This window comes from Trichoderma citrinoviride (genome assembly GCF_003025115.1).
Source record: "Trichoderma citrinoviride strain TUCIM 6016 unplaced genomic scaffold BBK36scaffold_7, whole genome shotgun sequence".
Lineage (NCBI taxonomy): Eukaryota > Fungi > Ascomycota > Sordariomycetes > Hypocreales > Hypocreaceae > Trichoderma > Trichoderma citrinoviride.
The window spans coordinates 1,610,199-1,635,604 of NW_020194715.1; the positions used below are offsets into that span (position 1 = coordinate 1,610,199).

Below are 25,406 nucleotides of genomic sequence, written 5' to 3' on the forward strand. Positions count from 1 at the left end.
ATATACCCAGATGATTCAGCGCGAGGCGGAGGCGGAATGCGGGCTCGTTCAACCAGTCTTGCAAAGCTTGATCACCGGCACTGTGATCTCAGCTTGAAAGACGAGAGACGACGTGTTTCGCCGGCTGGGATGGCCAGCACCTAGCCAGGACTGCAAAAGGATGTTGAACAGGCAGTGGTACAAAGCTTGGACTTTGGTTTCAATTTTTACTTCTCTTTCCTTGGTTTTTGGTATATATGTCGAATACCTGCCCTAGTATTCGCCCAACACTAGGCTCTCTATCCCGTGTCGAACCTCTTGAATTATACAGAACCTCTCCACCACCCAGCACCTGATGGTTTATTTCTCGTAGATGGTGTCGCCCTTTCGCTTCGCTCGAAAGTCCCAAAGGCCCTATCCCAAGTCAGCATTCAAAGATTCCAGTATTCTCTCAACCCGTTTCCCCTTCCTTCCTTCCTCCCCTCCTCCTCTCCGCAATGTTCGGGTTCCAACTCACGTCCGTCTTGTATGCGACCCAGCCGAAGATGGCGGGGACAACGGCAATGTACATGAAGCTAATTCTGGCGGTTCTAGGCGTGAATCGGAAGTGACGGTGGCGGCTCTTTTGCATCGCTGTGCTTCGAGTTAGATGGTGGGGGAGGATCTCGGTGCATGTTGCTGCGGATTGATAAGTTACGCACCCTCCAGCTTCAGAAGAGCCGGGTCCGGCTTGACGTCTGTGGAACTACGGTCAGCATGGCCAAGGCAGTAATGGGTGATAGGGATGCAGCGTACTGAGATGCGCCATTTTGATTGAGTCGTGACGGCGTCTGCTTGGGCCTTGTAGAGTCGAGCTGTCGCGACGAATTGGCTCTGGTGTTGCCGGCAGCGGGAGAAGATCGTTGAACCTTGAAGTGATTATGTAAGTAGTTTCGAAGCGGGTTTGATTAGCTCCTGGAAGGCTCGACTTCTGTGTGATCGATGTACCCTGGAACAAAAGTTCCGAGAAGAAAACCATCACGAGTGACGATGTTCGAAGAGTTCAAGGGGAATTTTGCAGAGTAATATTATAGGTAGCCTTCCTCTTGAAGAATGTCTATAGCCTATTGTTGTGCTCTGCAGTGTCCGTCAACGTAAAGGACATGTGCTCTGATGTAGGTACCTGTTGGTGGGATGAGTTACGCCATAGAATCCAAGTACTATCATGCTACTGGACATCTTGACAGGGACCTAGAGAAGACCCAAAAGGCACATTTTACCAGATATCATGTGAGGTTCCCAGCCCAAGTCAACTATATTCACCTTTGATCTATCTATACCGCAAGATTTCTTTTGAAAGAGCGGCCTCGTCAGAATAAAGAGACCACAAGCTCATCATTGAAGCACGGCCGTTCTCATCGGCCAGAGTCACGTGACAAACTAGCCTCGAGACTCAACTAGTGCCGCTCGGGATCTTGATCAAGAAATTGTTTCGAAGGCGAACCTCATCACCAATCCGACCTTCTGCATCGTTTCCGCCCTGGTCGTCGTCTGTTTCCAGCGAGGCCGGCATCCGCATTGTCAGAATAGAGGGGCCACACACCAGACTCTACCGTGGCCGCGATTCTGTGTCTGCAATTCCACAGCTGCCAGCGCGTCTTTGACACGCGCCACGGCTCCAGGCCTTCAGGCAGGCAACCTCACGCATTGCCTCTGAACGAGTGAAGGCGTCGCCATGTCGCAACTCCCGCCGCCTCCGCCGCCAGGCTGGGGGCCTCCTCCTCCTCCGCCGCCTCCCCCTTCGTCATCGCTCCCACCCCCTCCGTCGACTCCTGCTCCTCCAGCCCCGCCGCCGCCCGGCTACCGACCGCCCGCCGATGCCCATATCGCCAGATTTGCCCAGAAGAAGAAGGAATGGCTGCGAAACCAGCGGAACAGGTTCGGCGAGAAGCGAAAGGCCGGCTTCGTCCAGACGCAAAAGGCCGACATGCCCCCCGAGCATCTGCGCAAGATCGTCAAGGACATCGGCGATGTTTCGCAGAAGAAGTACACCAACGACAAGCGAAGCTATCTTGGCGCTCTCAAGTTTATGCCCCATGCCGTTCTCAAGCTTTTGGAGAACATGCCCATGCCCTGGGAGTCTGCGCGAGAAGTCAAGGTTCTGTACCATGTCAACGGCTGTCTTACCCTGGTGAACGAAATCCCGAGGGTCATCGAGCCGGTCTTCTTTGCACAGTGGGCCATGATGTGGACGTTTATGCGAAAGGAAAAGGCCGACCGAAGGCTGTTCAAGCGTATGCGATTCCCGCCATTCGACGACGAAGAGCCGCCCTTGTCATGGTCTGAAAACATCGAGGACGTGGAGCCGCTCGAGCCCATCCAGATGGAGCTCAACGAAGACGAGGATGAGGCAGTCTACGAGTGGTTCTATGACCACCGGCCGTTACTCGATACACCCCACGTCAACGGACCCAGCTACAAGGCGTGGAATCTCACATTGCCTCAGATGGCTGCCTTGTTCCGTCTCAGTCGGCCTTTGATTTCAGACGTTGTGGACAAGAACTACTTTTACCTCTTCGATCTGAAGAGTCTTCTCACAGCCAAGGCGCTGAATGTTGCCTTGCCAGGTGGTCCGCGATTCGAGCCCTTGTACAAAGACATCAACCCCAACGATGAGGACTTTGGCGAATTCAACGCCATTGATCGGATCATCTTCAGGAATCCTATCCGAACCGAGTTCCGGGTGGCCTTCCCGTACTTGTACAACTCTCTACCCCGAAGTGTCCACCTTGCCTGGTACTCTCACCCCCAGGTCGTCTACAATCGTGTCGATGACCCGGATCTGCCCACCTTCCACTTCGACCGCCGGATCAACCCCATTTCCTCACGCAACGTGGCGCCCAAGAATGTGGATGTGTCTCTCGAAGACGAATTGTTCGGTCCAGGCAGCAACGAGGAGCCGGAGGACGATGCTTTCGAGCTTCCCGATGGCGTAGAGCCGTTCCTCGCTGACGAAGATCTCGACAATGACGAGACGTCTGCTGCTATCGAGCTCTGGTGGGCGCCGTTCCCATTCAACCGACGATCCGGCAAGATGGTTCGCGCTCAGGATGTGCCCCTCATTAAGCAGTGGTATCTCGAGCACCCTCCTTCGAACCGACCGCCCGTAAAGGTCCGCGTTTCCTACCAGAAGCTGCTCAAGAACTTTGTCCTTAATGAGCTACACAAGAAGAAGCCCAAGGCCCAGAACAACCAGAATCTACTCCGATCCCTGAAGCAGACCAAGTTCTTCCAGCAGACCACCATTGACTGGGTGGAGGCTGGTTTGCAGGTTTGTCGCCAAGGCTTCAACATGCTCAACCTTTTGATTCATCGAAAGAATCTTACATACCTCCACCTCGACTATAACTTCAATCTGAAGCCCGTCAAGACCCTGACCACCAAGGAGCGAAAGAAGTCTCGGTTCGGAAACGCTTTCCATTTGATGCGTGAGATCTTGAGATTGACAAAGCTGATTGTCGATGCGCAAGTTCAATACCGACTGGGCAACATTGACGCCTTCCAGCTGGCGGACGGCATCCTCTATGCCTTCAACCACGTTGGGCAGCTCACAGGCATGTACCGTTACAAGTACAAGCTCATGCACCAGATTCGAACCTGCAAGGATCTGAAGCATCTCATCTACTACAGATTCAATTCTGGTCCTGTCGGCAAAGGTCCTGGATGTGGTTTCTGGGCGCCTGCTTGGAGGGTATGGCTCTTTTTCATGCGTGGCATCATCCCTCTCCTCGAGAGATGGCTTGGAAACCTGCTCTCTCGTCAATTCGAGGGTAGGCACAGCAAAGGTGTCGCCAAAACAGTGACGAAGCAGCGTGTCGAGTCTCACTTTGACCTCGAGCTTCGTGCCTCTGTCATGGCCGACCTCTTGGACATGATGCCCGAGGGCATCAAGCAAAACAAGGTCAACACTGTGCTTCAGCATCTTTCCGAGGCTTGGCGCTGCTGGAAAAGTAACATTCCTTGGAAGGTGCCTGGCCTGCCCGCCCCCATCGAGAACATCATTCTTCGCTACGTGAAATCCAAGGCTGATTGGTGGGTTTCCGTTGCTCATTACAACCGCGAGCGTATCCGCCGTGGTGCTACCGTTGACAAGACCGTTGCCAAGAAGAACGTTGGCCGTCTGACCCGACTCTGGCTTAAGGCAGAGCAAGAGCGTCAGCATAACCACATGAAGGATGGTCCCTACGTCTCATCGGAAGAGGCTGTTGCCATCTACACCACGACTGTTCACTGGCTGGAGTCTCGCAAGTTCTCTCCCATTCCTTTCCCCAGTGTTTCTTACAAGCACGACACCAAGATCCTGATCCTGGCACTGGAGCGATTGAGAGAGGCCTACTCAGTCAAGGGCCGCCTCAACCAGAGCCAGCGTGAGGAGCTGGCCCTGATCGAGCAGGCCTACGATAGCCCTGGCACGACTCTGGAGCGCATCAAACGATTCCTCCTCACCCAGCGAGCGTTCAAGGAAGTCAACATCGACATGAACGACAACTATAGCACCATCAACCCCGTCTACGATATTGAACCCATTGAAAAGATTAGCGATGCCTATCTCGATCAATATCTGTGGTACCAGGCTGACCAGAGACATCTGTTCCCCGCTTGGATCAAACCTTCCGACTCCGAGGTGCCCCCTCTCTTGGTTTACAAGTGGGCTCAGGGTATCAACAATCTGAGCCAGGTTTGGGAAACTGAGAATGGCGAGTGCAATGTCATGATTGAGACTGAGCTGTCAAAGGTCTACGAAAAGATGGAGTTGACGCTCCTCAACTCTCTGCTCAGGCTGATCATGGACCATAACCTTGCTGATTACATCACGGCAAAGAACAATGTTCAACTCACCTACAAGGATATGAACCACGTCAACAGCTACGGCATGATTCGTGGCCTTCAGTTCTCTGCGTTCGTGTTCCAGTACTATGGCCTTGTCCTCGACTTGCTGCTCCTCGGCCCTCAACGAGCCAGCGAAATTGCTGGACCGCCGCAGAGTCCCAACGACTTCCTGCAGTTCCGCGATCGGGAAACGGAGACCAGACACCCAATCAGACTTTACAGCCGATACATCGATAAGATTTGGATCTTCCTCCGATTCACAGCAGAAGAATCGCGAGATCTCATCCAAAGATTCCTTACCGAGCAACCCGATCCCAACTTCGAAAACGTCATTGGATATAAGAGCAAGAAGTGCTGGCCGCGAGACTCTCGTATGCGCCTGATGCGACACGATGTGAACCTTGGACGAGCTGTCTTCTGGGACTTCAAGAACCGTCTGCCGCGATCTGTCACTACGATTGAGTGGGATGACAGCTTTGTCAGTGTCTACAGTCGGGATAACCCCAACCTGCTCTTCTCAATGTGTGGATTCGAGGTCCGCATTCTGCCAAAGATCCGAAACCAGAACGACGAGTTCCCCGTCAAGGACAGCGTCTGGTCCCTGGTGGATAACACAACCAAAGAGAGAACGGCGCATGCCTTCCTGCAAGTCACCGAAGAAGACATCCAAAAGTTCAACAACCGGATCCGACAGATTCTCATGTCGTCTGGCTCAACGACCTTTACCAAGATTGCGAACAAGTGGAACACCGCTCTGATCGCCCTGTTCACGTACTATCGCGAGGCTGCTGTTTCCACGATTGAGCTCCTCGACACCATTGTCAAGTGTGAAACCAAGATTCAGACGCGAGTCAAGATCGGCTTGAACTCGAAGATGCCTTCGCGTTTCCCCCCCGCCGTCTTCTACACCCCCAAGGAGCTCGGTGGGCTGGGTATGATTTCTGGTTCTCACATTCTCATCCCGGCCAGTGACAAGCGTTGGTCCAAGCAGACCGACACGGGCGTCACCCATTACAGAGCTGGTATGACACATGCCGAGGAGACGCTGATCCCCAACATCTTCCGATACATCATCCCGTGGGAGGCGGAGTTCATTGATTCCCAACGTGTCTGGACCGAGTACTCTCAGAAGCGCCTGGAGGCGAACCAGCAAAACCGACGTCTGACCTTGGAAGATTTGGAGGACAGCTGGGACCGCGGATTGCCGAGAATCAACACTCTCTTCCAAAAGGACCGAAGCACACTCAGCTTCGACAAGGGGTTCCGCGCCCGAGCCGAGTTCAAGATTTACCAGCTCATGAAGAGCAATCCGTTCTGGTGGACGAGCCAGCGACACGATGGCAAGCTGTGGAATCTGAATGCCTACCGAACCGACGTTATTCAGGCTCTGGGTGGTGTTGAAACCATTCTTGAGCACACGCTCTTCAAGGCCACCGGTTTCCCTTCATGGGAGGGTCTCTTCTGGGAAAAGGCCTCCGGTTTCGAAGAGTCCATGAAGTTCAAGAAGCTCACCAACGCCCAGCGGTCCGGTCTGAACCAGATTCCGAACCGTCGCTTCACTCTCTGGTGGTCCCCCACAATCAACAGAGCCAACGTCTACGTCGGTTTCCAGGTCCAGCTGGATCTTACCGGCATCTTCCTGCACGGCAAGATTCCCACGTTGAAGATTTCCCTCATCCAGATCTTCCGTGCTCACTTGTGGCAAAAGATCCATGAGTCAGTGGTCATGGATCTCTGCCAAGTATTTGACCAAGAACTGGAATCCCTCGGCATCGAGACTGTGCAGAAGGAGACTATTCATCCCCGTAAATCTTACAAGATGAACAGCTCCTGCGCCGATATTCTTCTCTTTGCCAGCCACAAATGGAACGTCACCCGCCCCTCGCTGTTGTATGACACGAAAGATGTCATTGAGCCTACCACGACCAACAAGTTCTGGGTGGATGTGCAGCTGCGTTACGGTGACTACGACTCTCACGATATTGAGCGCTATACTCGTGCCAAGTACCTTGATTACACGACCGATAGCTCCAGTATCTATCCTTCTGCTACTGGTATCATGATTGGTATCGATTTGGCGTACAACCTGTATTCGGCCTACGGAATGTACTTCCCGGGACTGAAGGTCCTCATCCAGCAGGCCATGGCCAAGATCATGAAGGCAAACCCGGCTCTGTACGTCCTGCGAGAGCGCATCCGCAAGGGCCTGCAGCTGTATGCCTCTGAGAGCAACCAGGAATTCCTGAACTCGCAGAACTACTCGGAGCTCTTCAGCAACCAGACGCAGTTGTTCATCGACGACACCAATGTGTACCGAGTGACCATTCACAAGACGTTTGAAGGAAACCTGACCACCAAACCCATCAACGGCGCCATCTTCATCTTCAACCCGCGCACTGGCCAGCTCTTCCTGAAGATCATCCACACCAGCGTTTGGGCGGGTCAGAAACGTCTCGGACAGCTCGCCAAATGGAAGACGGCAGAAGAAGTGGCTGCGCTGATCCGGTCACTCCCTGTTGAGGAACAGCCCAAGCAACTGATTGTTACCAGGAAGGGTCTCTTGGATCCCCTCGAGGTCCAGTTGGTTGATTTCCCCAACATCTCCATTCGCGCGTCCGAGCTGCAGCTTCCTTTCCAGGCTGCCATGAAGGTGGAGAAGCTGGGTGACATGATTCTGCGAGCGACGGAGCCTCAGATGGTGCTCTTCAACCTGTACGACGAGTGGCTTAAGAGTATCTCTTCGTACACGGCCTTTTCCCGTCTCATTCTCATCCTGCGCGCGCTCCACGTCAACCCCGACAAGACCAAGCTCATCCTCCGGCCTGACAAGACTGTCATCACGCTGGACCATCACATTTGGCCATCGCTGAGTGACGAGGAGTGGATCAAGGTCGAGACGCAACTCCGCGACCTCATCTTGAACGACTACGGCAAGAAGAACAACGTCAACGTGTCCAGTCTGACGAGCACGGAAGTTCGAGATATCATTCTGGGCATGGAGATTTCTGCGCCATCAATGCAGAGGCAGCAAGCTGCCGAGATTGAGAAGCAGCAGGAAGAGCAGAAGCAGTTGACGGCTGTCACGACGAAGACGCAAAACGTCCACGGTGAGGACATCATCGTCACGACAACGTCTCAGTTCGAACAGCAGACGTTTGCTTCCAAGACGGAGTGGCGAACACGAGCCATTGCAACCTCGAACCTGCGAACGCGAGCCAAGAACATCTATGTGTCATCGGTGGACAGTGATCTGGACGATGTCACTTACGTGATGCCCAACAACATCTTGAAAAAGTTCATCACGATTGCAGATCTGCGAGTCCAGGTGGCGGGCTATCTCTACGGCGCCTCGGCCCCTGACAATGATCAGGTCAAGGAAATCAAGTGTATCGTTATGATACCCCAAATTGGTGGCTTGCGCAATGTGCAGCTTCCGCAGAAACTGCCCCAGAGCGAGTTCCTGGATGGCATGGAGCCCCTGGGTGTCATCCACACACAGGCGGGCAGCGAGCTTCCGTACATGTCTGCGGCAGATGTGACGGAGCACGCCAAGCTTCTGGATGCACATGAAGAGTGGGACAAGACGAACACGGTGACGGTGTCGGTGTCGTTCACGCCTGGCAGCGTCTCCCTGTCTGCTTGGGGACTGACTCCTCAAGGCTACAAGTGGGGTGTTGAGAACAAGGACCTGCAGAGCGACCAGCCCCAGGGTTTCACGACTACCATGGGAGAGAAGCGCAAGCTCCTGCTGAGTCCCAGATTCAGAGGCTTCTTCCTCGTGCCGGATGACGGCAAATGGAACTATAGCTTCATGGGCAGTGCGTTTGCAGGGATGGAGAAGAAGTCTATCCACGTCAAGCTGGACACGCCGCTGCCCTTCTATAGCGACCAGCACCGACCGGTCCACTTCCATAGCTTTGCCGAGCTGGAGGATATCTGGGTTGATCGGCCTGACAACTTTGCCTAATGAGTTAACAACTGCGAGATGGGCAAGATGGAAAATACCCCTGGGGTTGTGTTTGTCGTGGTGGACGAGTTTGTCTCTTACTTTTCATTCCTTTGCATTATTCAGTTGAAAAGGGGAGGATGTTGCGAGTTATGGCAGGCGTTGGCACTTGGAAGAGAAGAGTGAGCTACGGGAATCTTTGGTCTCTTATTTCAAAAGAACATGGGGGTGCGGCGGATATCGAGATGTGAAAGCCAAAAAAAGGGACGACTTTATTCTTGAAGGGTCATTCTCGTTGTATTTGATGTGTAGGACTATGGAAAAGGGCGGATCTTAATAGCAGATTGGCAAGTGATTTATTGACCCAACCTGTTGACTTCTGCTCCGTGTGGTGACTTGTGGTATTGCTGGTGTAAGAGCTCTTTTGTAGGTGCTCATACTACATACGTGATGTGTGACGGATTGTGATCGAGATGAACTGCACAGATAATCACACTCTACACCTATTGATTGATGCATGGCCAAGGCATCTTTGTGATCATGAGGAACTGTTTGAAACAAAATGAGCATGCTTCTCTTTGTTTGTTCGTGAGAATCTTTTATCCCATTTTCTTCTACATTGCGCGATAAGATACAAAGCCCATCCGCTTTCCAAGTTTGTTATTTCTCAGATCCTCTGCCATCGTGAGTATTCTGATTTTTTTTTCTTCTCTTTTTTTCGCCTTTTTATAATCATACATCGATCTTTTTGCATCGATACTATGAATACAATGACGACAAAAGGGCGCCAGACTGGTTTCTCCTCCCGTCATTCTGCTGCCGCCTGCGTCACTTGCTCTTGTTGCTCTTGTTGTCCAGGAGACCCGCGTGCCCCCCCTGCAGCTTCGTTCCCAGTCCGATGAGGCTGAGGTTGAGATTGAGATTGAGCCTGGGGCTGCTGCTGAGCTTGTACTTTAGCTAGGGGAGGGGGAAGAAGAGGCTGGGCTCCTTGAGGATGCTGCTGCTGCTGGGGCTGAAGAGGTACAGTCGTGCCTTGAGCGGGGCTCTTGTTAGGGACGGCGGCGGGAGATGGCGATGTTGTCTGAGGAAGTGGTGCTTGTGGCGGAGGGATGGAATGGGTGGAGGTTGTAGTATTTGGCACAGGCGGTTGTTGCTGCTGCTGCTGCTGCTGCTGCTGCTGCTGTTGTTGTTGCGGGGGTTGTAGAATTGGACTTGGTCGGGCTTGGTTCTGGTGCTGCTGAGGAGGTAGCTGCTGAGGCCCTGCCAGTTGCTGTGGTTGGAGTTGCGACTGCTGCTGCTGCTGGACTGGCAGTTGTTGATGCTGGGTATGCGCCTGCATAGGCTGTTGAGCTCCTCGCTGCTGCTGCGGCGGTGGCGGTCCTGGTAATCTCTGGCTGCTGCTCCCCTGTTGCTGCTGAGACTGCTGCTGGAGCTGCTGCACATGCTGCTGAACCTGGGGAGACTTGTGGGCTGCCGCCACGACGGCCGCCGGCGGCGCCTGATGATGGTGTTGCTGCTGCTGTGGCTGGGGCTGCTGCGACTGTGTGGGCGTGACGGCCTTGATCTGGGCCAGCCTCTCCTTTTCCCTCTCCTCGGCAGACTTGGTGGGCGCGTTCGGATCGAGGAACCGCGCCGGCACGCCGTCGGCGGCCACCTTCTGGCTGCCGACCCAGGCGTTGAGGATGCGGCTCCAGCTCAGCTCCCCGCGCTGGAGACGCTGGAGCTCCCGGTACGCGGCAACGTTGTGGTACGGCAGCCCGGTCTTTGGGTCGCGGTAACGGGCTGGTAGGTTTGTGATGATGCAGTTTGGCGTGGGTGACGGTTCTGCAGAGGCCAAGGCTGGGTCAGTGACGGGACTCTTTTCTGGAGGGGGGGAAAAACAAATGACAGGGGAAAGGCCATACTGTTGAGTTTGTTCATCTTGCGGCCAAAGAGGATCTGGGTCTGGATGCTCTTGTCTTGAAGGGCGTTTTCATTGAAGTTTTGAAAGATGATGACATTTCGAGTCGTGGTCGCGGGGGCTTCAGGGGCATCAGCCAAGCCAGAGACAGGCTGCGAGGGCGGTTCCGGGAGGCTGGGGCTTGCCGATTTGCTGGCTGGGTCGGGATCGGGGATGATGGGCCGCAGGACGGTATGCCGAAGAAGCGGCTCCGTCGACACTACGGGAGCAGGGCCGGCCATGGAAGAACCGGGCGTCGTCGTCTGGGCGTGGAGCGCAGGGGGCAGAGTCGTCTGGGGCAATGGCAGCGCGAGGACGTTGGACTTTGGTGCTGGGCTGGGGCGATAGTCCATGCTCATGGCTGGCGGCGGGGCAAGAATAGGGGGTGCGAGCACGCCCGATGGCTTGCCAGCCTCTGTTGGCCGCGGGCTGCCAATGCCGGCGGGCGCTGCCAAGGGAGACATCTGGCGAGGCGGTCCGGAGAGCGAGGCGGCGACCGGTGCAGCCAGGCCACTATGAGAAGGTGGAGGAGGGGGAGGAGGCAGAGAAGGCGAGGCAATCGTCGGTGGTTGACGCAGTTCTTCAGGTGGCTTCGTGACAGCAGTTGCAGTAGTAGTAGTAGTGGTGGTGGTGGTGGTGGTTGCAGCAACAGTAGCCGACGCTGATGTTTCTTCTTTTCCTGAAGTTGCTTTTGAGAGGAGCCCGTCCTCTCTAGGCTTCCCATCGTCGTCCTCTTCCTTCTTCACTGGATCCACTGGGGCAGCCGCTGGGGGATTGTCGGCGGTATCTGGCGTCGGCTGAAGCGTAGAGACATTCGCCACATCATCACCATTCGCCGTCGCCGCCTTCTCGACAAAGGCATCCGGCTGTTGCTGGCCCTTCTTGTCCTGCTGGCTCTCTGCTGGATCGTTGGATGTAGGAGCAGCAGCAGAAGAGTCCTTCCCGGCTTCGGCTTCGGCGTCCTTGTTGGCCTTGTCCTTCTTCTCTACCCGCCTCCTCTTGGGCTTCTCCTCCTCAATGACGACGCGCCGCGCCTCGCCCAGCCCCGTCCAGAAGGTGAGCACCGGGCCCTGCAGCGTCCTCTGGCTAAGAGCCGCCAGCTTGGCCCTCCGCTCCTCCTCCCTCTGCTTCTCGGCCACCTCCCAGCGGTTGAGGCTCTTGCTGTTGCGCTTCTCCACGATGGCGGCCTCGCGAAGCCGGTCCTCCTGCGTCATGGGCGGCTTCTTGAGCGCCTCCATCCTGGCGGCCTTCTTCTGCATCAGCTCCAGCTGCCGCAGCCGTCGCTCCTCGCGCTCAATCATCTGCTGGTGCAGCTGCTCCTTGGACATGCGCGTCGTCTTGCGCGACGACGCCCGGGTGGGCAGGTCGGCCGGCGACGGCAGCCAAGACGCGCGCTCTGACTTCTTCTTGGGCCGGGGCGCGGGCGCGGGCGTCGACGTGTCCGTGTTGGTGTTGATGCGCACTCGCTTCCTGAACTTGGCCGGGATGCCGTCCTGCGCCTTTCGCTTCCGCTGGGCCGCGCGCCGCTCGCGAGCCTGGCGCTCGAGTTCCCGCTCGCCCTCGAGCTCGTCGGCGGCAGCATTGTTGTCGTCTTCGTCGTCGGACGACGAGTCCATCTGGACGTCGGAGGCGTCGTCGCCGGCGTCAGAAAAGCCCTGGTCATTGTCGGACTCGGCGAACAGCAGCTCGAGGTCCGAGTCGGGCTCCTCGTTGGCCAGCATCGACTTCATGCGGTTGCCGGCCGTGGACCGCCGCGACCGCGAGGTGGCGAGCCATTCTACAGGCTCGGGCTCCCGCCTGGACGATGCCGGCTCGCTGTCACTGCCACTGTCGCTGGCGCTGTCGGAGCTGTCCAGGTCGCTGAGAGGAGGAGGAGCCGACAGCTGCGACTCGTCCTTGTCGGACAGCCTCGATTCGGAGTCGACGGCCGACATTTCGTTTTCGCTGTTCCTGCGACTGCTGGAGGAGCAGAAGGAGCCGATTGTCTGCTGCTTGGAAGCACTGAGGAGCGCTTGACGATGAGTGGCTACATTGGAGCCGCGCTTTCTGAGAAGATGAAAAGTGGGAGAGGAAATTTTTGGGTGTGGAGGGGTGAAGATGAGTAGAGACGCGTGTGGGAGACGTGCTACTGAAGTGAAGGTAGGTACCTTATGAAAAAGTGACAATCATCTCCACTTCAGAGCCGTACAGTAAAGGTACTTACGGAGTGTAATGATAATGCGTAGACAATCAAGTACATGCACTTTTCATGTCGCAACAAGACTCTAATGCGTCAAGAACAGCTTCAATTCGACCAGGCAGCTCTGGGTAATAGGTAGGTAGGGAGATGGTAAACCATGAGGTTGGTATTACAGAGCATTCTACTCGTGATCGCTACATAATGTGAAGCCACGAAAGAGTCTTTCCACTCATCCTAGCAATAGTCTAATAAGAATCAACAGGAACAAGCTACCCAAACGCCATGTTATCCAATCAAAAAAAAAAAGTGTAACAGTCTGACACTCCATCTCCCGTCATCTACATCTTCCATCACCGTATGGGAGCCGCCGTTGGAGCCGACGTAATGGTCGGGGCGGTTCTCCCGGCAGCAGCAGCAGCAGCCCCTGTGCCCGTACTCGTGGATGTCACTGCATCCTTGCAACCCCAGAACCTGCCAGGCGTCTCGCAGGTTGTGCTGGCGGGGACGGTGGTGAACACAGAGCTTGTCGGCGTAACCTCGTCATTGCAGCCCCAGAACCTCCCGGGGGTCTCGCAGGTTGTCGTTGTGGTGGTGGTGGTGGTGGTAGACTCGCTGGTGCTGGCCGGCGTCGTCTTATCTTTGCAGCCAAACCAGCCAGGCGTCTTGCAGGTAGTAGTAGTTGTGGTCGTAGGAGTAGGGGCCGGCACCTTTGTATCACCCGAGGTTGTCGGTTGATCCAAGCATCCCCACCAGCCAGGGGTCTGGCACGTTGACGTCCGTGTCCGTGTGCGAGACGTCGTCGTGGGAACCGCAGAGGTGGTCGTCTCGGTGCCGTTGCTCTCGTACATCTTCCATTGGCCACAGTCGCGGCACTCGGGCGTCCGCGCACACTTGGGGACCTCGTCGTACTTGAGAATGACGTCTTGGATGACGGACCGGATCTTGTGCGTGCCAATGCCCACTCGCCACCCCTTGTCTGCCACCACATCATAGACGCACTCATAGCCAGTGTGGCAGGACGACTCCATGGCATAGCCGGCGAAAGAGCACGTAGCAGTTGCGCCGTTGCAGGTGCCAATGTATACGGGATCTGCGGTGTGGCCAAAGTGATACGTCCCCGTGTACGCTCGCGTCTGCGGCGTCTCGGGGTCGGCTCCGGGAGGGACCGGGAGACCCAGTCGAGAAGCCGGCAGCGCCTCGGGCACGGCCTCAAACGTCACGGCGGGAACGCCGTATGTCAGGGCCAAGAAGGAGGAAACGGCGCCTCCCAGCGAATGGCCCGCCAGCCAGATGTTGGAGTCGGGATACTGCTCCGTAACGTTGGAGTAGAGCTCACGCGCCGCGGCATAGTAGCGGTTCTCCTCTCGAAGAGCCGTTCGCACGCAAGTATTGTTGCAGGTGTATGTGCCGGTGGCGCAGTCACAGACCTGGTGCCAAGTCCACTGGCCCTGCTGAGCGCAGCAGCAGCTGAAGAACAAGTTGTCGTTAACCTTGTCGTTCGTTGTGGTGCCCTCTCCGTCAAAGACGGCGGGTGATGTTCCCTTGAGGCCGATGATGACGGTCGAGTTGTTCTCGTCGGCCCAGATATGGCCGCGCAGGCCATCCGTCCCCCAGCCAAAGTCAAGGCTCCGGTTGAAGGGGGCGCCAATGTCCTGCCAGTCGGCCTGGCCATCGTTTTCCACGTAGGCATCGGCAGCAACGTATGCCATGGTGAGGACGGTATCTTTATCGGTGATGTCGGGGGACGAGACTTCGTCCATGGTCCATGCCGAGGCGTCCAAGACGGCCGCGTACCCCTGCCTCCGCGACTCGGCGACTATGGGGTCGACAACAGACGGACGCCTGTCGGCAAGTCGCTCGATCGTCTCGGCTCGGCTGCGGGCCTTGAGCTGCGGCACCGTATGCTCGGCATACTCGTCGTCGGCGGCGAGGAAGACGCGCGACTGGTCAGGGACCACGTCCAGCTTCCGATGAAGCCTTGGGTTTTGGTCGGTGCCGTGGTGGTAGATGTGTCGGAGAGTGAAGGTGTGTTCAGCGGGATGGACGGTGTCGGGGCGCGAGGGCAGCACAGGGCCGGGACCGGCAGGGAGCAGGACGTGCTGGTCGAGACCAACGTCGCCGCCGATGATGCTGGCCGAGCCCGGCGAGATGGCGAGGGCCGATGCCAGCAGCAGAGCAGCGGTGACCCTGCCGGGGAGACCGCATCTGGAACTGGGCGACACCATGGGGCGAACTATGGGGTTATTCCATCTAGAGAGGAGAGGCTGTGAGTCGTGGACGGTTGCTGTATTAGGTTGGTAATGAAGCTGATGATGACGATGAGAAGAGGGCGCTTTTTGACGATGGCAGATGGCAGGTGGCAGAGGCGAGAGGCGAAGATAGGGAGCGACCTGTCAGGTGATGGGAGTTGCATTGGTTGTCATGGAGCATCAAGGTTGTGTTGGCATCGCAGATGACTGACGTTATCGCGTCCCTTGGGGCCTTTGGCACTGTGTACGCTAGCCGTTCCTACAGGCCCAGGCCTGCGCTTGTGCCGTCTCGGGAGCGTCTCTGGAGACGGCAGTAACAGACGTGATTAGTTTGGAGGAAAGTTGAAGTATACATGCTCAGCTAAGTGCAGTATCTGTACTCAGTCTCAAAACATCTCCTAGCGCGCTCTGTTAGCTTCTGTTCCACCCGAGTCCGGCTCGTGGGGAATGCGCCAGTGATCTGGCGGACACTCTCCCATGCCTTCAGGCTTCCCCCTTGCCCCCAGACGCACTGTGTCGTTGTCACTGTGCCTTCACCGGCATTCCGCCACGGAGAAGTTGTTCCAGGCCGGATCTGTTCACTCAACTTGAGCCTTCTCACTTGATGCTTCCGAAGCGACTACATAAATCTCAAGATGGCGTGGCTCTCCCGTCCTCTGACCCTTGTAGGGCTGGTCATTCTTGCTCACGGGTATGTTGAGTGTTTTCCATCCTTCTTTTCTTTCCATTTTTGCTCTTTGTTCCTTTTTGTTGTCCGTTAAGGTACCTATGAATGCTAAATTGACATGACGATGCCCAGATGCTACTCCGCGTATGAGCACACTCTCCTCGCCTCAACCTCAGTCCAGCATTCCGCATCAGCATCCGCAGCCGCTCTTCCCCTGGACATCTACATCGAAACCATTGCGGCAACATTCATGATCTGCTTGGGGCTTGTGCTGGGATCGGGAGCGCCCGAGCCAATCCAGTGGCACACATGGGCTGGCAAGATTGAGCGCGAGGCCGACAGCAAAAGCTCTCAGACGGGGGATGCGGACAAGGAAGCGCTGGGGAATCCCTTCAACGCCCTGGAAGCTCGGAGCGGCTTCATCAACATTCACCAGCTGCGTAGCGACTTTGTCAAGTATACTCAGCAGCTCAACAAATAGAAGCTGTAGCCTCTCAAGCCTCTACCTTGATCGATCGTAGTTCTGGGAGTGCAAAGAATGACCCCGATGCTGCTCCTTACAGCGACACAAATACTGTTCCGTGCCGTCTTGTTTACATCATCCAACTGATGCACATACATATCGCCAGTATTGTCATGATACATGCATTCCTTTTTGTAGCGACTGAGATCAGATGCATGTGAGATGCCTCCTAAGCTCCAGCCTTCTGACGCATGCGCCACACCAAGCTGGGAAAAGCAGCGCTGCACCTGTGGCTGAGGCGCAGAAATGGCTGAGGCGCAAACGGCAGGTGGCGCGTCTCCCAGCGCGCTCGCACCTGCACTTGTCGCGCCGCAGCTCTCAAATTTCACTCCAGCTTAATCCCGTTTGAGACTCCGAGCAGCCTCGCCTCCATTTTCCATCATCCATCCGGTCATTCATTATCCAGCCATCTGGGCAGCCAAAGCAAAGGAAAATGACTGCAATGTAAGTGACTTGCAATCTCTCTCGCTCTGTCGTTCTTTTCATTCTTTTTCCTCTTTTCTCTCTCTTCCACTCTCTGCGTCATTGCTGCTCTTCTCGTCGCCCCTCCAAGAGAAGCCAGATCCAGCCTCCTCTGGTGGTTCGGTCACGGCCATCCAACAAACCCTACCCATGCATGACCTTGATCCTCCTACATCCGAACTTGACATGCTGACTACAGCCTCTTCTTCTATACAGCGAGAGCTTCGACAACATCTACCTTGACCTCTCCAAGGAGAGCGGCAAGTGTAGGTTCGCAGAGACGGGCTTCGGGTGGAAGCCTGCCGGTGGCGGTGACACCTTTACCCTCGACCACAGCAACATCGGCAGCGCCCAATGGAGTCGGGCGGCCAGGGGCTACGAGATCCGGATCCTGCAGCGAAACTCGGGCATCATCCAGCTCGACGGCTTCCAGCACGAGGACTACGAACGCCTCAGCAAGATCTTCAAGAACTGGTACAGCACCGCGCTGGAGAACAAGGAGCATGCGCTGCGCGGCTGGAACTGGGGCAAGGCCGAGTTTTCCAAAGCCGAGATTGTCTTCAACGTCCAGAACCGTCCGGCCTTTGAGCTGCCCTACTCCGAGATTGGAAACACAAACCTGGCTGGCCGAAACGAAGTCGCCGTGGAGCTCGCCTTGCCCCTCAACGCCAACGACACAGGCACCAATGGCCAGCTGGGCGGCGCGCGAGGCAAGGGCAAGAAGGCCGGTGCCGGCAAGGATCAGCTAGTCGAAATGCGCTTCTACATCCCCGGCACGACGACGAAGAAGGAGACCGAGGGCGACGACGCCGGCAGCGACGCCGAGGAGGAGGAGCAGAACGCCGCCACCTTTTTCTACGAGACGCTCATTGAGAAGGCAGAGATTGGCGAAACGGCCGGCGATACGATTGCCACGTTCCTCGATGTCCTACACCTTACTCCCAGGTATGTTTTGCGTTGGCTCGCACCCACCCTCAAACGCACCCCCCCCCCCCCCTAGCTGGAAGATATGTTCTGACAAATGCGATGCAGAGGTCGTTTCGATATCGACATGTACGAAGCCTCCTTTAGACTCCGCGGCAAGACGTACGACTACAAGATCCAGTACGAGGCCGTCAAGAAGTTCATGGTGCTCCCCAAGCCCGACGATATGCATTGTCTGCTCTGCATCGGCTTGGACCCCCCTCTCCGCCAGGGCCAGACAAGATACCCGTTTGTCGTCATGCAGTTCAAGAAGGACGAGGAGGTGACGATTGACCTCAACATTGACGAGGAAGAGCTGCAGACCAAGTACAAGGACAAGCTCGAAGCCCACTACGAAGAACCCTTGCACCACGTCGTTGCCAAAATCTTCCGAGGCCTCGGCAACAAGAAGATTTCTTCGCCCGCAAAAGACTTTCTTACGTACGTCTATCCATCTCCCCGCTTCATCCCCTCTTATTTTGTATGTATGAGATGCATATGCTGACCTTGGCCTCTTCCACTCCTTTGCCACAGCCACCGCAACCAGTACGGCATCAAGTGCTCCATCAAAGCCAGCGAGGGTTTCCTGTACTGCCTAGAAAAGGCCTTCATGTTCGTGCCGAAGCCGGCTACGTACATTGCGTACGAGCAGACACAGTCCGTCACCTTCTCCCGCGTGAGCGGCGCGGTCTCCGCCCTGTCCACGTTCGACATCACCGTCGTGATGAAGAACGGCGCCGGATCATCGCAGTTCAGCAACATCAACCGCGAGGATCTCAAAGCCCTCGAGTCCTTCTTCAAGCTCAAGGGCCTGCGCGTCAAGAACGAGATTGACGAGGACGCGAACCTGCTCGCCGCCGCCCTGCGCGAGGAGGCCATGGACGACTCGGACGATGAAGTCGTCGTGCCCAAGGCGGACCGCGGATCCGCCGACGAGGACGAGGAGAGCGTGGACGAGGACTTCCAGGCCGACAGCGACAGCGACGTCGCCGAGGAGTACGACAGCAACCACGAGAGTTCCGGCTCCGGTAGCGCCGAGAGCGACGTGGACAATGATGATGACGACGATGAGGAGATGGACGATGTCGACGATGACGAGGAAGAGGAGCGGCCCAAGAAGAAGTCCAAGAAATAGCACTAGGCCTTTCCACTTGGTACTTAAGCAAAGCGGGCCGTTTCTTTCTTTTTTTTTTCTTCTTCTCCATTTCTTCTATTACATGGTGAAGGAAGGGGGCTAGTTTCGAAAAGAGATGAAGAGCAAGCAAGGTTGCACGAAGAAAAGATCTGTACGAATGGACAGTAGGAAAGGGAAAGGAATAGGAGAAATGGCTACCTCTCTCGGTAGCTAGGGATGGCGTTTATGGAGGCGCGTGGTTTCTGTATTGTGATTTATTTCGCTTCATCTCAAGATTTCAAAGCTCATTGTGCTTGCGTCTCCCTCTTGTCTTCCTCGATGTTCTGTATGTCGGTTGAGCCGGGTATGCGTTACTGTTGGGAAAAAAAATAAGGACTCCGCTGATGTCTCAACGAGGTTAATATCCTTATAGGGAACACTGTGTAAATTCTGTTCAATGGTTACTTAAATGAACTCCTCCACGTAATCGATGTTGACAACCTACCTTTTATATAGAAGAAAGGAGAAGCAAAGAGGGAGATATATGACTGTAGGTAAGGTAGGTCAGCATTGTCACTTTCACACCCATATCATCCTACATGTTTGTTTCGAGTTTCTCTTTCTTTTCTTTTTAGTTCTGTTCTTTTTTTTTCTACTTATTATCTGTTCGATTCTCAAAGGTAGTGCAAAGCTAAACACAGGTTTATGTCCTCGGCGACCAAGCCATATATTCCAAAGCCACACTTATTACCAGCAATAATGACGCAACGCAGATATTTCCCCGGGGTAGCAGATTCCAAAACAGAAGGAAAAGGTGTAGGAAGAGAGGGAGAGGGAGAAACCGAAACGAGGATAGCACAAGAAAGCAACCCAAACAAAACAGCAAGGAACATGTAAAAACTCCGTCTAGATCCAGTTCATAAATTCCATCGCAGTCGTCATAAAATCCGCAATTCCATCCCGGGATTTCCAATTTCCAGTCTGTCCAGACAAGAGAGAAAGATAAAGGAAAAGAACAAAAAAGAAAAAGACTCCGTCAGCTGTGTGTTGTCTTGCTTTTTTCTCTCTTGTTTTCTTTCAAGCAAGATTTTATACTCTCTTTTTCCTTTTATTCCCGCCATATCTAAGGAAAAGCCCAGCGTAGGGCCAACGTTGGCGATGCCATGCCCCCAATACTCTATACAGGAACGAAAAAAACGCCGTGAACGATAGGTAAGAATCTCAAAGGCCAGGCAAGGAAATAACCAGATGGTGTACATCGCTAAAGGTACATAGGAAAATCGAATAGCGAGTGCTTTCGAATGGTAGGGGTCGATTAAGGGGTGTCATCTTCGAATCTGAGCCGTGCGTGCGCGTGGGTCAGGCAAGAGTAGGTGCGTTTTGGATCGGTGCAATTTCTCTAAATGCGGTCGCCCGTTGGTTTGATGTACGAACGGGGAAACAAGGCATACTGTCCAACTGGCGGCGCTTGGCTGTTCAGACTGGCAGTCCTGGATCGCGAGGCCCGTCTCTGGCCTGCCTCGAACTGCTTGAACGAAGCAGAAGGATCCTCGCGGATGATCGACTCACTGGCGTGAGATTTGTGATGAGCAACTTTCCTGGACGGGGCGAGTGGGAATGAGACCAGTTCGGGAACCGTGTCTTGCGGGCTGGTGATATTCGCCTCGTCTGCAATATCAGCAGGCGGCAACACCTCGGCTTGGGATGCCGGCAGAGGCTCTGCAGATTCGGTCCAGGATTCAGTCATCTTGTGTACCGAGCCGCTGCTGCTCGCTGTGTAGCGAGTGAAAAACGACCAAGTGGAGTTGGTCGAGACGTGACGGTCGGCAGTCGAATCCGAGTTAGTGGAAGTAGTTCCCGTCGTGGAGGTACTCGCTCGCTGCTGCGACCACTGCATTGACTTGCTGGTCTCGTCATACAACGCCGCCTGGGCGTATGGCAATGTCGGCTCATCCTCGTCGGGGTGCTCGTATCGGGCACCCTCTTCCAGCAGCATCTGCTGATGGAAGTCGCCAGGAATGAGCAGTGAAGGAGACAAGGTGAAGCCATGGGACTCCTTGAAGCTCGAAGCATACGAAGCACGAATCTTCTTCTTGTCCAGGCGGGGGAGAGAAAAATTGTTGGTAGCAGGAGCGGCGAAAACAGGCGTGATGGCCTCTTGGACAGTAGGTGTCGATGTCTGGCTGATGGGGCTCAGGGCGGGAACGTCGAATGTGGCTACGGAAAGCATGCCGGGAGACGACGTTGCGGTCCCAATGGGCACAACGGCCTCCTCGGGGGCAAAGCTCACATCCACCGGGAGGGTATCGCTATCGCGAGCGGTATCAATGGATTCACGCTCCCACTGGTAGTCACAGTCCGCCTCCGCCTCGTGCTCGTAGCAATAGTCAATATCATCTTCCCAGCTCTCGTCGCCGAGCCCAAAGTCGAACCCGTGACCCTCCGGAGCAGCATGCTGCGGTACCGGCGTCGGAAGGGGGCTGCCAAGCGTTTCTGACGCGTTGCTCACCGGGCGATGAGATTTGCGAAGCATGGGAACGGATTGGCTGGCCCGAATAGACCGCCGAGCAGGACCGTTCTGCTCGTCTTCTTCCGGTACATCGGCAAGCGGGGTCTCGTATGATGCCAAAGTAGGGCTGGCGAGTGGCCAAGAGGGCTCGGTAGGTGAAGGCTGGATTGGCGACAGCATTGGCTTATAAACAGGAAAGTCTTCGCGAGTAGGTGAAGGTTGGATTGGCGAAAGCATCGTCTTAGAAAAGTGGAAGTCTTCGCGGGTAGTCAAGATGGGCATAGGCGGGAGCGGCTCGACCTGCTCGTCGGGGTTATACGGCAACGGATGCCGGAAGCCTCCGCTGGTCTTGGGGCGTTCGATGTTGACAATCGGAAGCTGCTCTCCATGTTCGTACGCCACCTGGAGGCTCGGTCTGCGAGAGGGCGAAACTGGAGAGTCGGCTTGCGACACAGGGGGAGGGATAGGAGACCTCGGTGGTCTGGGCGGTGGTGACATGGAAGGCGTGCCTCCCATTTGATCCTGCGATCGAATTCGCCTCATCAATCGACGAGGCCCGACAGGCGGAGTGGGCGTCTCGCGCGATGCGGCAGCGGGCTTGGAGAAGAAGGCGCCAGAGTCGTTGTAGGCGTCGGGGTGGAACAGAAGGCCAGATTCCTCGGTCGAGGCGGCAGCATGGGGAGCGCTTGTCGGGCCGGTCGCCCGCATGGTTAGCAGCTCGGGCGCCTCCTGCAGTGGGCGTTCGTCGCGGTTCGTGTGCAGAACATGTTGGAAGTTGTAAGGACCCGATATCTGCAGCTTCTTCTGTGCTGCGGCGGCGTCGTCTCGCGAAGCTCGTCGTCTGGCGAAAGCCTGTATGAAAGATTCCTTTGGAGGCGCGGCAGCAGCATTGTCCGCTGGTACTTCAGCGGAATACATGGAGCTAGCCGACGAGGAGTTGGCGCTGCTCTCCCGCTTGGATCTCACCCGTCGATGGAAAGGGTTCTTGCCGAAGACACTCTCTGAGCGCTCGCGCGAGTGGGCGCTGCTGCCGGTGGACTTGACGGAGGACCGTCTGCCGAGAGACAGATTCTCCAAGGTCTGCTCCCACCCGGGATTGTCGACGTTGGAAGCCACAGATGCCGACGCGGCGGTGCGGTGTCCATTCTGGCGGCGCAGCTGCGATGCTCGCCTCATTTGCGAGTTCAGCTGCCGAAGTCTGCTTGGGGAGGGTGGCCTGTCCATGGCAGGCTCGAAGAATTCGGCGGCACTTATGGGAGACATTTCGGATGGTGTATGGTCGAGGTTAGGAGAAGAGGGAGCTGTCGACGACCTGTTCAAGTACCAGTAGGACGACGTCTGAGGCCTGGCCCTGGGAACCTGCTGCGGCGCCGGGTGGCCAGAATAGAAGGCTATGGCATTCATGCTCCACATTGCGAGTCAAGGGTTCGGACGAGGGCGACAAGAGACCATGCCCTCTGGGGATCTGCGGCGAGACTGATTGCTCCAGGGTGAAGCAAAGCGATGAGGGGCCTCTTGTTTTCTTTTTTGGGCTGCTTTGCTTTTTTCGTCTTGCGCTTGGGCTCCGCTTATTCGTATGAGTGCATGTAAGGATGCGGTGCTCCGTGCTCCATAAGTGTATGAAGATGACCCAGGGGAGTCTTATGATGAACGCAATCGACAGTTCGGCCAAGGCGAGGCGTTGGAGTGGATATCATCAGCACGAGACGCGACCGCAGCGGTGCCGGTATTATTATACTCTCTGGTTCTTTGGGAGCTGTGCTTGGGTGGGATCAGAGAGTACTGCAGCACGAGGGCTTTTCCTCCAGGGCCCCAGGACGAGGCTTGTTACCAGAATTCCCAGAGGCTGGGGTCTGGCCATGACCCCAGGTCAGTTCAGGAGATTGGACCGCGGGACCTCTTCGAGGGTGGATTTTCGTAGCGTCGTCAACAGAACAGGGAGGGGTCTGATGGAGACGATGGGTGCTGGGGAATAGCTCCGTGTTGGTCCCTCGGCGGACAGGGCTCCCAAGTCCCCCTGGACAGAGACTAGGATACTACTGCATCCTAACGATGACTGGGATGGTTAGCAACCCTGTACGTCCGTATGGAGTACATGTACTTGATATGGATCTCTGGACGCACTCTTGTCACCCGCAGCATGCAGACGAATGGCCGACAGAGTTGCACGAACAGAACGGAATGACTGAGCCCAGCACTTCAGGGTTGCAGGTACGTAGCATGGCGTGCGGACCAGGAGCTGGAGAGCACCCCAAGGCTCGTGTGATGGACAAGGCTGCAAGCAAGCATATGCGTGCCATGCAACAACACAGGCAGCAGTTAAGCGTGATGCAACCTGCAGCTGCGTCGTGGCCTAAGAGAGCGTGTAATGCCTGCGCTGCAGGAACGCGGTGCCCGCACCAAGCACCAAGCACGGAGCGCAGAAGTAAGGTGAGGTAGGCAGCGAATAGTTGGACGCAGTGGAACATTCAATCCGTATAATCGCGAGCAGCTGTAACGGCGCACCGCATCGCACCGCATCGTGTCGCACACCGGCTGTTTTCGAGGCACGCCATTGCGAGATGAGCGAGGACCGCCCGCGTATGTACATATGTTGGCGCAGAATCGCACGGCGTACTCCGAGCTCCTGAGATACGAGTAATGGAGATGTAGTGCCTGTACGAGTACGTGCCCTATCGGTCGGTCCCTGGCCGTAGGCAAAGGCACGCAGCCGCGTTAATATCCGAGTCGGCGTTCTGCGGGTGCTTCTAGAAGGCGAGAGGCAACGGTTCGCCAGCTGGATCCGAGGCATTTGAAGCGCTTCTCGTCTAGCTGCGCAGCCGAAGATGAAGATAGTGATAGTACTACCAGCCAGACAAAGGAGCGACTAGTGAAAAAGCCCGATCGATAAATGGCAGATGACGGGTTCTGGTGATGGATCGTGGAGAGTCGGTGCGAGAGTCGCAATCTGCAGAGCACGAGTCCAGGAACCCTGTTGCCGACGTCAAGTACTGGTACTTGCACTAAGCCCAAAGCAACGCGCGACGACACGGGAGGATTCCGTGCCTGGCGTGGCAGGCACAACTGCGCTAGCACACGCCAAGGCGCCCAGGCACGGCGAGGAGCTGGCACTTCCAAGTTGGCGGTGCCTGTCAACCTGTACAAGTACTCGTATACATAGGGTACCTCAGAAGGGTACTGCTGCGCTGTGCTTATAAGTGTTCCTGTATGTCAGTTTGAAATATCACAGAGGCAGGTATCTGTGCAGGTACCTAAGGTAGGTGATTAATAAGAAAGCGTCTGACTTGGGCGCAGTCAGTTACTGAAGCTTGGGGCTTGCACGGAGTGGAGGGCCATTTCGTCCAAGTTCCACAGCAAAAATGTCATGTTCAGAGCGTGTCTGTCCCGGTACTAGGACAAGCAGCCCAGTGAATCCTTCTGGCAGGAGCCCAGAGCAGTTCTGACCCCATCCACGCGTCGGAGAGGCCAGAGGGCAAGGATCTGCGTGGCGCTAACCGAGCAATGGCCCAATCCGCTGCATCGGGTCCGCGCTGCAGGAGCAACGAGATGTCTTCTTGCCCTTGGCAGGTGGCATTGCTGTGCATGTACCTTATCGTACGTACCTTACACTCGGTGTGTCGCGGCAGGTTGGACGTTCAGGTTGTGCTTGCTGCCTCTGTATGTACTATGTAGGTCGGGAGGAGCTGCATCCGATAACGTGCTTGCCCTTGACCTCTCGGCACCTCATTCGTCGTATTCCCCTACGCTTGTTCTTTGCCAGAACGGGATATTCAATGCCAAGACGAGTGAGTGATGTGATAATTTAGGTCTGAGAGGAAGGCTTTCCACTCCTGCGACTGGGAGATGTAAGCTTAGTGCCGACACCTACATAATACAACTACGAGTACTCGTACATGGAATTGTATGAGCTTCCTTCTGCCACGGACCCTCCTAGGTACCCAATACCTTAACCTGTCCCCGAGGTAATACGCTAAGGAAGGTGGTGGCAGGTACGAACCTGGAGTGGA

The 25,406-nt window shown here is 55.6% G+C and overlaps 7 protein-coding genes across 7 annotated transcripts; 3 read left to right on the forward strand and 4 right to left on the reverse strand.

Annotated features, from left to right (window-relative positions):
* Positions 1–339: 339 nt before the first annotated feature.
* On the reverse strand, positions 340–717 carry BBK36DRAFT_1118640 (hypothetical protein; the record flags this gene model as incomplete). The annotated part of the gene is made up of 3 exons (XM_024890496.1): positions 340–393; positions 497–612; positions 681–717. Coding segments are annotated over 3 exons (207 nt in total), but the record flags the coding sequence as incomplete, so codon positions are not given.
* A 741-nt stretch (positions 718–1,458) lies between these two features.
* On the forward strand, positions 1,459–9,152 carry BBK36DRAFT_1135453 (PROCN-domain-containing protein). The gene is made up of 2 exons (XM_024892654.1): positions 1,459–8,816; positions 8,948–9,152. The coding sequence occupies exon 1, from the start codon at positions 1,694–1,696 to the stop codon at positions 8,813–8,815; it is 7,122 nt and encodes a 2,373-aa protein (XP_024749877.1). The 5' UTR covers positions 1,459–1,693; the 3' UTR covers position 8,816; positions 8,948–9,152.
* A 1,311-nt stretch (positions 9,153–10,463) lies between these two features.
* BBK36DRAFT_1133325 (hypothetical protein) lies at positions 10,464–12,667 on the reverse strand (the record flags this gene model as incomplete). Its single annotated transcript, XM_024892081.1, has 2 exons — positions 10,464–10,652; positions 11,723–12,667. Coding segments are annotated over 2 exons (1,134 nt in total), but the record flags the coding sequence as incomplete, so codon positions are not given.
* Positions 12,668–13,174: 507 nt separating this feature from the next.
* Positions 13,175–15,322, reverse strand: BBK36DRAFT_1135454 (alpha/beta-hydrolase). The gene is given in 4 exon segments (XM_024892655.1): positions 13,175–13,195; positions 13,263–13,499; positions 13,512–15,152; positions 15,266–15,322. 2 exon segments carry the CDS (start codon positions 15,135–15,137, stop codon positions 13,263–13,265), a joined length of 1,863 nt encoding a protein of 620 aa, XP_024749879.1. The 5' UTR covers positions 15,138–15,152; positions 15,266–15,322; the 3' UTR covers positions 13,175–13,195.
* Positions 15,323–15,796: 474 nt separating this feature from the next.
* Positions 15,797–16,309, forward strand: BBK36DRAFT_1119046 (hypothetical protein; the record flags this gene model as incomplete). Its single annotated transcript, XM_024890546.1, has 2 exons — positions 15,797–15,852; positions 15,961–16,309. 2 exons carry the CDS (start codon positions 15,797–15,799, stop codon positions 16,307–16,309), a joined length of 405 nt encoding a protein of 134 aa, XP_024749880.1.
* A 456-nt stretch (positions 16,310–16,765) lies between these two features.
* Positions 16,766–18,911, forward strand: BBK36DRAFT_1133326 (SSrecog-domain-containing protein; the record flags this gene model as incomplete). The annotated part of the gene is made up of 4 exons (XM_024892082.1): positions 16,766–16,795; positions 17,030–17,740; positions 17,843–18,217; positions 18,311–18,911. Exons 1-4 carry the CDS (start codon positions 16,785–16,787, stop codon positions 18,909–18,911), a joined length of 1,698 nt encoding a protein of 565 aa, XP_024749881.1. The 5' UTR covers positions 16,766–16,784.
* Positions 18,912–20,289: 1,378 nt separating this feature from the next.
* On the reverse strand, positions 20,290–22,662 carry BBK36DRAFT_1119025 (PAK domain-containing protein; the record flags this gene model as incomplete). The annotated part of the gene is made up of 1 exon (XM_024890543.1): positions 20,290–22,662. The coding sequence occupies one exon, from the start codon at positions 22,660–22,662 to the stop codon at positions 20,290–20,292; it is 2,373 nt and encodes a 790-aa protein (XP_024749882.1).
* Positions 22,663–25,406: the final 2,744 nt, after the last annotated feature.